Raw genomic sequence first — 12,269 nt, forward strand, 5'->3', positions numbered from 1 at the left:
AACTAAACTCTGGAATCCATTGCCGCAGAATGTAGTAAAGCAGTTAGATTAGCAGGGTTTAAAAGAAAAGTCCAAATGCCATTATTAAGATGGACTTGGAAAAATCCACTGTTTATTTCTAGGATAAGCAGCATAAAATCTGTTTAGTCTTCTGGGATCTTTCTAGGTACTTGTAGCCTGGATTGGCCACTGTTGGAAACAGCATACTTCGCTTGATGGACCTTTGGTCTGCCTCAGTATGGCAACACCTATGTTCCTATATTCATTGTTGAAGGACCTTCATTGGTTGTTGATTGTCTATTGAGTCAAATTTTGAGTGCTTTGATTGATATTTAGGGCCCTTAATCAGGGATGAACTGAATAGCTTAGGGAGAAACTGACTTTTCGTAACCTGACCAGGCTACTTGTCTACTTTCAACTGCCTGCAGGAATTAGGTTGCAGTGCACATATCCAGCAAGCTTTTCAGTTTGCAGGACCAAAAATGTGGAACCTGCTTCCAGTGGATGTCTGGATTGAGGAAGATTATTTAGCCAGGCTTAGGTTCTGGAGTTTAGCTGCTGTCTGTGAATTTTGTTGGATATAATCCATGTTGTTGCATCCTTTGATTTTATTGTTGTAATAATAATATTGCTATTTTTATTGTGCTGTACTGTACTTAGAACATTACTGAAGAGGTGAATAATCAGGAGAAATAAATAATGAACACGAAATGTAGATTTTCTATAGTCACTATATATTACAGTACAGATACAAATAAGACCTACAGCAATTTAGTAAGGGGTCATTGTGGTTCTTTGGTTTTAGACCAAATAATGATAAATCTCAACTCTGAATGGAAATGAGGTTGTTCAGCTGTAAGTTATTTAACCACAATTCCTGTTAATTTATTACCCAGGGGCAGAAGTGTTAATGATATGACTATTATATGGAGATTCACTTGGGTCTCTGGTGGATTTTCTTGTGTCAAAAAGATCATAGCAGTGCTAACCTTAAGTATCTCATTTGTGTGCTGGAACTGATGCCTCTAAAAATTCATTACACCAAGTCCACATACAGAGATTTAATGTCCTTGTCAATGCCCCAGAAATTAACTACATGCTTCATTAATTTAATAAGTCAACCTACTCTGGAAGGGAGTTCAGGGACTCTAGTATATACCATAGCACTTAGTACAGTATTCTCCGGGCATCACTTCAGTGCAGAAGACACATCTAAGCCACTAATTCTGCTCTTAAGATTTATCCACCTTTACTTAAACAATGAATATACAGACCACAGTAGATCAGAAAATGGCTCATGTAATCAATAATTCACCCAGTTCCTTACTAAATGTGACAGCAAGTGTGAACTGGGTCTGTCTGTTTGTATAATCCATCTTTATACAAGGAGATATCTTGAAGTATAAGAAAGGAGGTAGAGTAGTGAGCAGAGGTAGCAAGGAAAGATTTGGAGATGCAGTAAGGGTGCTGATCTGCACCTAAGAAATGCTTTCTTCATTTTCCCAATTTCCAATGAAAATGCCAATTGGTTTTCCAAACAGTTACAACCACTTTTTATTCTTGTGTATTTGTACTGGCGTTGGGAGAGGTGGGGAGTTCTCCCTTTCTCTGAGAAAGGAAAGACAGCCCAGCCCTCGGTAAATCTTTTTGGTGACTAAGGGTCTCTGGTAGTGTACTAGATCTCTGCAGCTGTGTGGCTGCAATCTAGTATTTTGAGGACGAAATCTGTAACTGCAGGATTTGGAAGATGTCCATCTCAAGGAGAGGAGAAATGAGCCATTGCGGGGTGGGGGCTGCCAAACTTACAGGTGCAAGGGACAATCTGTAACAGTGAGGAAAGGAGCCAGCTCTGATTCCAGGAAAGTCTTGGTGGTAAGGGAAGCCTAAGGAACTCTTGGAACATTTAATTTCACTGTGTATTGTGTAATTTTACTGGACTTTATTTTTGAGAGACAGTAATTCTGGAAAAGGATTTTGTTATTTCCTACCACTACATATTTTGTGTCAATAAACTTTTCCTTTTAATTTGAACAATAAATCTATCTGTGCTGAACATTTTTTAAATGGCTATAAAACAAATTCCTTTGAGCCTAGCAGCAAGTTGCTTCCCCATTATCTGAAGTTAGCCATATTTTTGCAAAGCGGTGCCCCTTGTCCTCAGTGAAGACCATAAATACGGGTTACATATTTAAACCTAACTGTGCATCTAAAATTAGGTACCCAGAGGACACCTGGTAGGAGCCTATTCTAGAAAGGGAAGTATGCACCTACAAAGAATATTAGCCTTACAGGGTATATATGTGCGTATGCAAAAACGCTTAAACCAGCCATAGAGTTGGTGTAGATTCAAGTGCCTAACTGTAGGAGATAGGTGCTTAAGTGCGAGCCCAAACCATACTCTGCCCAGAGCTCACCATCAGGGGCATAATTGAAAGAAAAGGGCGCCCTTCTTTTGACACAAATTGGGAGATGGGCGTCCTTCTCTCAGGGTCGCCCAAATCGGCATAATCGAAAGCCGATTTTGGGTGTCCTCAACTGCTTTCTGTCGCAGGGATGACCAAAGTTCACGGGGGCGTGTTGGCAGCGTAGCAAAGACGGGACAGGGGTGTGGTTAACAGATGGGCGTCCTCGGCCGATAATAGAAAAAAGAAGGGCGTCCCTGACGAGCATTTGGTCGACTTTACTTGGTCCACTTTTTTTTCATGACCAAGCTTCAAAAAGGTGCCCAAACTGACCAGGTGACCACCGGAGGGAATCGGGGATGACCTCCCCTTACTCCTCCAGTGGTCACCAACCCCCTCCCACCCTAAAAAAAAATTTTTTTTAATTTTTTTGCCAGCCTCAAATGTCATACCCAGCTCCATGACAGGTCCCTGGAGCAGTTTTAGTGGGTGTAGTGCACTTCAGGTAAGCGGACCCAGGCCCATCCCCCCCTACCTGTTACACTTGTGGTGGTAAATGTGAGCCCTTCAAAACCCACTGTACCCACATGTAGGTGCCCCCCTTCACCCCTTAGGGCTATGGTAGTGGTGTACAGTTGTGGGGAGTGGATTTTGGGGGGGAGGTTTGGGGGGCTCAGCACACAAGGTAAGGGAACTATGTACCTGGGAGCAATTTCTGAAGTCCACTGCAGTGCCCCCTAGGGTGCCTGGTTGGTATCCTGGCATGTGAGGGGGACCAGTGCACTACGAATGCCGGCTCCTCCCATGACCAAATGGCTTGGATTTGGTCATTTTTGAGATGGGCGTCCTCGGTTTCCATTATCACCGAAAACTGGGGACGGCCATCTCAACATTTAGGTCAACCCCTAAATGTTGAGATTTGGGCATCCCCGCCTGTATTATCAAAACGAAAGATGGACGCCCATCTTGTTTCAATAATAGTGGTTTCCCCGCCCCTTCGCTGGGACGTCCTTAGAGATGGTCGTCCCCGTTCGATTATGCCCCTCCATGTGTACTTCTATCTGCAATCTATGCGCTATTGAAGATATGCGCATAGTTACAGAATGCCAAACCAAAAAAGGAGAAAGTCCAATCCTCACGAATGTGCAACAGGAACCAGAATTGAGCTCACGAAAGAAGAGGATGTAATATCCACAATCTTTACTGCCTATTGCGGGAAGGCTCAGAATAGCAGAGAATAGCACATATCCAGCACTTGTGTGCAATATGCCAGTAATCAGCATGTAAATGTTTGTGCCTATATTACAGAATTACCCTCCATTTGTCTATATTTATGTTTCTATATTTGAGTTCACAAAGCTCTTAACAGCATTGCGTATAATTGCATCAGCTACCAGGTGTTAGCAGGCCATCATCTGGGAGCTTGGGCAAAGCACTGGACCTTGTCCAAAGGATCTTCCGCAACAGCTTGGGGCTATTCATAGCTGCACCCTGGTGTTTCCCCTCCCACAAGAGTATTGGTATCCTCCATCTCGTCCTCCTCCTGCCATACTTGGTTGCCTGTGCTAGGACCAATCTTCAATCTCTGATGTTCCCTCCATGGTGGCTGGTCACTGAAGGAAAGATAGCACTCCTTGCACCCTCCTGCTGGACAGCAACAGTGTGACACTTCCTCAAATATGATCTGCTCTTCTTTTCCATATAAGAAACAAGGGATATATAATAGCACAGCCATGTAAATGAGTGTCAGACACAAAACTCTTCTTTGCACAAGGTTCCTCAAGCAGCAAACCAGGGCTACTGCTATTACAGTAAATAGCTCCAGCAACAGAAAACGTCATCCGGCCTGGGATCACGATGTCTCACAATGTTTTCAAGCCCACACTCTCCATTACTCACAACCTTCAGCTCATACTGCTAATTAACCCTTTTCAGTTCTTAGAGAGTTGTCAAAGCTACAGAATAGCAGGGAAATCTTTGCAGAGGGCAGAAACATGGGAGGACCCAGGAGGGCCAGGTAGCCCCCTTACAGTAGTGATAAAAAGGGCTTCACAGAGGAAGGATAGGATATTTGCATAGTCACTAACAGATAGGCTTGACAGAAAGGAAGGTGTGGCAGGAGATGGCCACATATGAGACCGTTACTGCAGGCAGGAACCATCCAGAGAGCTGACCTGAAAGACTATGATATCATCCAATGTTCCTTGCACTTTGTCTGTGAAAGACGTGATTGGAAAAAGCCTGGCAAACTAGGGCTGTGGAGTTAGAAACAATTTTGGGTGGCATCAGAGTCCATAAAAAATGTACCGACTCCAACTCCAGTTAAAAAAAAAATATATATATAATATATGGTTAAATTTAATCATTTTATTCTTATATATCCATATCTTTGTTCTGGATCTAAAGTTATATTTACCAGTACTTTAGATCCAGAACAAAAAACGTAAAGCCTCATATCAGTTGGAGTCCGAGTCAGAGCTGGAGTCGGAGTGTCAGTAGAAAAACAGAGAAGCCGGAGTCCTAGGTTCGGTGTACTGACTCCACAGCCCTGTGCCAAACGATGGTTGCCTACTTAGTTAGTCACCATTCTTGTGTAAGTCCTCTATATATTTCACTTGGTGCAGAAAGCCTGCCACCATTTTTTATTTGTGACAGGCACCAAGTTTATTGGATGCAGACCTACACAAGGTGTTTTTCATGTTTGATGACTTCCTTCACCAGGAGGTTTACCTCCTCTAGAAGAAGTTGGACTTGCTTAAGTATACTCCCCTGCTTTGCTGCCATTATTCACGTGCACGTGCTTATAAAATAGGTAGGTAGGCACATAACGAGCCACTAGATGCAAATGTTTATGTTCATTAAAATACTTGCTATACCACAATTTCCGAGTGGTGGATCACTGCGGTTTACAATCCAACGAAAACAACATGTGATAAAAGAAAAGAACCGCAAATTAAAAGAGAAAAGTATATAATGGGCATAGCACAAAGTCAGAATGAAATTAGGCAGTAAAAATAATATACACAGAAACAATACAAACCGTTGGCCACCCTGATCTACAGTTAACTGATTCCTAGTAGTGCTCTGAAGGTGCGTTGGAAAAAATGGGTTTTTAAAAAGGTTTTAAACTTGCAAAATGACAACTCAGAACAAATATCAACTAGAAGATTGCTTTAGAGTTTGGCGGCCACACAACAGAAGGCTTTACAAGAAGTCTTATAGTGAGCACACTTTGGAGGAGGGCAAAACCCAGAAGATTTCAGTCCAAAGAATGCAGAGCCTCAATTCTTGCATACCGCTAATATCCCCTTTCTAGGGTTCAGTTTATATTCTAGGCAAGACAAAAGCCGATAATGTTACTGTGATCTCTATACAGAGGTATGATGGAACTCCAAATGCAAAGCTTTATGTGTCAAGAATAAAACCTTAAAACAACAGTAGAACTCAACAGGTAACCAACGAAGATGAATTAAAAGGGGCAAAACATGTAGGCAATCAGTAGGTACTGTAAACTATATGCATCTCACCAGTGTATGCCTACTTTTGGCTAATCCTATGTGTCTAGCTAACTGAAAGATTCCTGCCAGGCACTTGTTCACCCTGATTGCTACAGGTACCTATCCTTTATGAAAGTAAGTTTGACAATCTCTGTCCAATTTACTGTTGTTTCGTAATGAGTGCTTATATGACATATGAAGTAGTAAGCAATGTTACTTTAACTATGCTATTGTTATTTTCAGTCACTGGATTATATATTTCTAGGCCCTTACACTTCTCTTTGGTGGCCATATGCTTTCCGAAGCATTTCTACTTTCTGCACATTCTCTCCTCTGAAATGGTTCAGTATAGATGTCCTACTGTCAGTTACTATACTGTCCATGTGACCTTTCCAAACCATATGACAACATATTCAGCACAGCCCTGTGAAGCTTCATGAAACTACAAACATACTTAGCAGCGCTCATGCTCCCACTTGTATGAAATGTAGCTCATAGCAAACCAGTGGCCTTAAGAATGAAAGTTGCTATATCCCCACCTCTAATGCCTACCTTCCTACATATATGGTAGCTCTGTAGGCCTTTCCTTCAGTGTATTTTACCCTTACTAATAACATCTGTCTACAAAGGGTAAACCACTCACAGAAACAATGTTTTCTCATGCAGGCTGCTGTTACATAGCCTCTGCTCGTCTAGAAGCTGAATTCCACCATCAGTAGTGGCAGCAGTTCTCCATTGTCTGCTTTTCCTACACTTCACTATTTCAAGCCTGCTTGCACTCTCTACAAGCCTTTCAGCAATGTCACATATGTGACAGCCTTCCCACGGAGAAAGCCCCTCAGTACAGAAGCACCTATACACGAAGATGACTAAAGATTATACTTTCCCTTTGGGATATCACCCGCCATCCTCACATCTAGGTTTCCTAAACACTGCAATGACAGCCTTGGGTGAAGTCTTACTAAGCGCCCATGTAAATAGAAAGAAAAAACTGGATATCTGATTTATCATCTGAAAGTAACCACGTTTTATTTATAAACACAGCGGACGAATATGTAAGAAGGCATATTACAATAAAGATCCAAAGTACCTGAGGAGCAGAGGTAGTGCTGGCCTAAAATTGAAAAAGGTTCAGAAAAGATAAGGTAGGCAACCAATCCAAGGGCAGTTGATACCTCCTCAAGGATGACCAACCTATCTGTCCCCTCATATCCTCTTAATTCCCCCTGCATACTGACCACTATCCAACTCACCTGCTCAACAGCAGTGCCCACAGAAACATCAGAACTGGGACCAGCAGAAAGCGCAACAGGTCCTCCCTGAAACCCAGCTTGTGATGCTGCAGGTGGCTCAGGAGAACACATGGCCTAATGGCTTCCATCAGGTGGCGGGACCTACTTCAAAATGAGGAGCACCTGAGGACTTCTGTCCTCAGCTCTCATGGGCAAAAATTCCAGGTGGCCTTATAGAGAGAGATGAACTGGAAGAAGGGTAAACAAAAGTGGGTGAAAGAGTGCATGGCGATGGCCACCAGCTACCTCTGGGTATGCAGCTGCTGGAGGTAGGGGCACTGAGACAAACTTTGGGGTATGCTTCAGTCCTGCAGCTGCCAGAAATGGTATAGCTGGAACAAGTGTGCAGGTCCCTACTGCTGCTCCTCCTCCTCAACTGGTGGTATCTATGAAAAGATAAAGAAGTGGAGGTTAAGCTAGCAGGTGGGATGAAATATACTGTAAAAATCAGTTCAACGATGTTAGAGAGTTCATCCCCCAGGCACGAGTGTGTCCTAACAGGCAGCTAGTGACAAGAAGATAATAGGGAAGAAGTGGGTTAATGTACAGAAAGCTTCAGTTCTAAACCTGTATAGGAGTAGTACAAGACCATGAAATTTATATACGACTGGGATTTGCAGATCAAAGAGGAATTAGTAAGAGGCCAAAGTTGAATAGCTGGTGTGAAAGAGACATTGAGAAATGGCCTCAGATTCCTTAGTGGATGTGACAACAATAAGGCCACTTGGTAAGCACGGAGTGGCATCCAGGTGTTAGGATGCATACTCCTTCAACAGTTCAAGAATACTGCTACAGTAAGCAGTAACTTTCACCATGGCTATAGGTTCAGCTATGCATATTTGGAAAACATTAATGTCAAAATCCTGCTGTCCTCTCCATTCTCTAATCGCCTTGCTTGGAGGTATTACCTCAGCAGGCATGCATATATGAAGACTGAGAAATAGCCTTCTGCAAAGATGGGATGCTAGATGGACAGTAGTAACTCTATAATAAAAGAAGTAGATAGGGAAATTCATGTTGGCAGCCCAAAAAACTAACCTTAGTGCTGACCCAGATTTGCCTGCACCTGCTCCAGCTACTCTAGTTCATACAGCCACAGGTGTCAGGCCTTCTTCAAGGCCTCTGCCTAAAGAGAGAGAAAGTTGCATGCCATGTATCATGAGATCATATTGGGATGATTGTGCCCATGTTTCCTGTTCCCATCCAGGTACATAGCTATAGATTCCATTGCTGCCTGGCACCTCTTTACTTCTTTTCATGCATGGATCCTCTTCATTTCTGTCTGCAGCATTTCCCTTAGGACTGTTAATCAAGCATCTAACATCCTTTTGCCAAGTGGCATTATATAATCACACAGGTCACGATGGCTGCAAATGGTCATCTTGTACTCACCTGTCAGATCTCTCCTTATCCAGGACAATTCTTTTGTCTTCCTTCTTTATATTACTCCATCTTAGCCAAGTAAATACATGTATTCCAAGTTGCCCCCAACCTTCTAAAGGCCTATACTCTGAAACAACCACCTTGCAGGCTGTTGTCTCTCTTACACAGGAGGCACAACAGTTGAAGTACAAGATAAAGGCCTGCCAAGCCCAGATCATCCAGCCTTGCTGTCTCCACATTCAGAAGATGAGGTAAAGAAATGGCTCTTAAACCAGAATTAGCTCTGCAGGGCGCTGCATGGCTCCTCCCACAAAAAATGGTGCCTGCGAGCCTATGGTGCCATTCTAGCAATAAGTCCTTGCATACCTGGTGCAAGTTAAATATTGAACAAATATGATTAACATTTGTGAGCATACTCTGTATATGCATAATTCTGCCACTGAGTGAAGTGTTTGTGGGCAGTTTTTGCAACCCCGATTATGAATGTCTATGCTGACTTGTTTGATCAATGTGAAGTTACTCTCTACGTATATTGTTTGTGGCATGCCTCCCCCAACAGAAAACTTGAACAAGGGTTTCTTGTTGCAACTAAAGTTCTGATTAGCATCAGCCCTTCTGTACATCTGCAATACCACCAGCTCTCTAAACAAAAACTTCCTCTAAGGGCACAACTGACTTCATCAAGGCAGAAAATAGAAAACAGCATAAAACTGTAGAAGTCATTCCCATCAACTATAAGCTGTTAACAGCACAGAATAGAGAAAATTCTTTATCAACTTACAAGCACTTCTAGTTTTCCCTGAATGTCGTGTGACTTGATAACCCAATTGACCGCCTTTTTACACTTGAGGATAAGTGCAAGGTTTCTGACAAGCTGCGTGTCTGGTCGAAGGGGTCTGATGTCAATGATTATGTCCACCTGGAAAACGCTGCATGTGGAAAATAAAGGCAAAGTGAAGCTAGAATGCCAGACATTTTCAGTCGTCAAGAGTCTTTCAATCCATCATGTTTCCAGTGTCTGGCCAGCTGATTAAAAAACTGGAGTACATCCCAGACAATACAACATGTGCAAAACAGATTACTACTATACACATGCTAAACTGATTTTCTATCACAATGTATTTACTCATTTACCATGGCAATCATTAGTTTAATTGTACAATATTTTTCACTGAAAGGTACTCCTGCTACTTACCTCTCCAAACTCAAAATATTAAACCACTTACTCTAATTCTATTGTACACAAATTCATATTTCCTGTATTTGCTTCAATCTTTTGTTTGCAATGCAAAGTAGGTGGATTTCGTTTCCATAGATAAAAGTAATAAAAAGAAAACCAAATAACTGAAATGAAAAGAAACACAATCTGGCCTTCCAGCTTTCACCTCCTCCTCACCCAGTCATCTCCAGCTCATCCAAATTCTGCTACCTGTTTGATACATTAAGGCGTCTATGCTATCAATGCCTCTATTCTGCAAAATTAATCTCAGGAATAAGTCTCCACAGGACATGGAATTGAAAGAACTAGCTATCTTTTTTGATTTATGAGAAGAACCACAGGGCGTTGACTACCGCCAAATTTAGAGTTCAGGTGTTTTACAGAATAGAGATCTACAGTGCCTTGTAAAAAACCTTTATACCTGTGTACATCTTGCACATTCTGCTGTCCAAAAAACCACACAAACACGTACAGAAATATTCAAAATGTTATCCTAATTAAGAAATCAAAATTTTTGATTGCATAAGTCTTCATACTCAGTTTGTTGCATTAACAGCTATGAGATGTTTAGAATAGGTGTCTACTAATTTTACAGATCAGGATGCTGCAGTTTTTGCCCATTGGTCTTGTTAGGATAGCTCAAGTACTTTCAAGTTGGCTGGGGATCATCTGTGGACTGCAATATTTCAGTCTTGCCATGGAGTGTCTATTTGACTCCATTCTGGCCTTTGACTGGGCCACTCAAAGACATCCATCTTCTTGCTGAGCGACTCCATTGCTGCTTTTGCTTTGTGCTTGGGATCACTGCCTGTTGAAAGATGATATACCAATACCAAAACGTAGTCAATCCTAAAAAATGAAAAAGTATATCGGATACCTAGAGACATAATCACTGTGATATCTCTTAATTAAAAGAGCACAAGGGAGAGTTCAGTATAGGCTGTACCTACAGCTGAGCGTGAGTTTCAATGAGTCAAACCGCAAAAGCGGCTCACTTTAAAGCTCTATACATCATGAAGTACTCTCTAAACTTGAAGCCCTTCATAACTCCCCAAGTGAATATAACTTAAGGGTCCCAAAAAGATAATAAGGTATAAGTAAGCCTGCTAAATAGAAATAGTTTTATCAATAGGTATCCATATACAATCCAGACCCTTTAATCCAACGGGAGCATCCTTTCCTCCCAATGGTCTTAGTGCAAACACTCTTCAAACTGTATAAATAAAACAAGCAATAAACTTTGCACCGGAAGATAAGGAACAAACAGGAGCAAAATTAGCTTTTAGTAGTTAGTGCTGAAAGAAGACTCATCTCACCAGTACATGGCAGACTGGAACAGATTCTCCTCTAGGATCTGCCTGTAAATGCTTACCCTGCTTAGTGAATATAAAATATTACTTCTGCATTAATCACCTTTCAAAAAATATTTTTAAAAACCAGTTACGTTAAACATTCTGAAAATATTTTATCAAGAGAAAAGAAAAGAAACATTGGGGACTGACGAAGTGTTACTTGATGAGTACCTACTGACACTGATTCAGTCCATGATACTTACATTCTGATAGTCCAGGTTTTGGTAAAGTCAAAGTGTGGCAGTTATTAAATTGATCAAAGTGTACTTAAGCATCTTTCCTTATATCTTCGCAACACCCACTCTATGCTCGTGACACGCCTCATCAAAAAATATATTAACAAAAGAATAAAAAGTTAATCTGTGCTCACCGCACAAAACAGTGAAATTACTGCAAAATGCTTTAGTATGTTTTATAAGCCTTTGCTTTTGAACAAATTGCACATTCCATATCATCAAGCTGATCAATCCATAAACTGGTGGGTTGTGTCCATCTACCAGCAGGTGGAGATAGAGAGCAAACTTTTGCCTCCCTATATGTGGTCATGTGCTGCCGGAAACTCCTCAGTATGTTCTCTATCTCAGCAGGTGGTGGTCACACACAGCAGCAGCTCTGGCTAGGCCTCCAAGCCTAATTTTTAGGTTTTGTTGAGTGCCTGGGGTTGAGGGCTCTTTTGAGCAAGTGCAAACCTGGTGGTGCCAGGTCCCTCCTTTTCTCCCCCCTCCCGCTGGCTCCGTTAAAAAAAAAAAAAAAAAAAAATTTTGAACGTCCTTAAAGGCGTTTATTTCGACATTTATTTAAGCGTCTATTGCAGCTACTCACTGGGACACCAGGTCGTTACAACTCGGAGCGGACAGCAGGTAATTTTTACCTTTTTATAGCGGGCAGGGGGTTCCCCGATTCTTCTCCTCGTGGCATATGGCGTCGGGGGCGAGGGCGCAAAGGGTCTCTCCCCGGGTCGCTTGAGCGCTTCTAGAGGGGATGCGGGGGTCTTCAAGCCTGATTCGCCCTTGTTGGGTGACAGTTTCGTGACCGATGAATGTCCCGGTCCTTCCTCCGGCGTGGCGGTTTTTCCCGCCATAAACGCCCATCCCCCGCTCCTCGCCTCCGCCATCTTGGCCGGC

General features: G+C 42.2%; 1 protein-coding gene across 2 annotated transcripts in view; it reads right to left on the bottom strand.

Annotated features, from left to right (window-relative positions):
• TGFBR3 (transforming growth factor beta receptor 3) overlaps positions 1 to 12,269 on the bottom strand; it is a 350,647-nt gene that overhangs the window by 88,122 nt on the left and 250,256 nt on the right. For both annotated transcript variants that reach the window (XM_030207075.1, XM_030207074.1), the window contains exon 6: positions 9,356 to 9,503. In XM_030207075.1, the coding sequence (XP_030062935.1) occupies positions 9,356 to 9,503 (148 nt within the window). The remainder of the gene's footprint in view (positions 1 to 9,355; positions 9,504 to 12,269) is intronic.

The sequence above is a fragment of the Microcaecilia unicolor genome, chromosome 6 (assembly GCF_901765095.1).
Source record: "Microcaecilia unicolor chromosome 6, aMicUni1.1, whole genome shotgun sequence".
Taxonomy (NCBI): domain Eukaryota; kingdom Metazoa; phylum Chordata; class Amphibia; order Gymnophiona; family Siphonopidae; genus Microcaecilia; species Microcaecilia unicolor.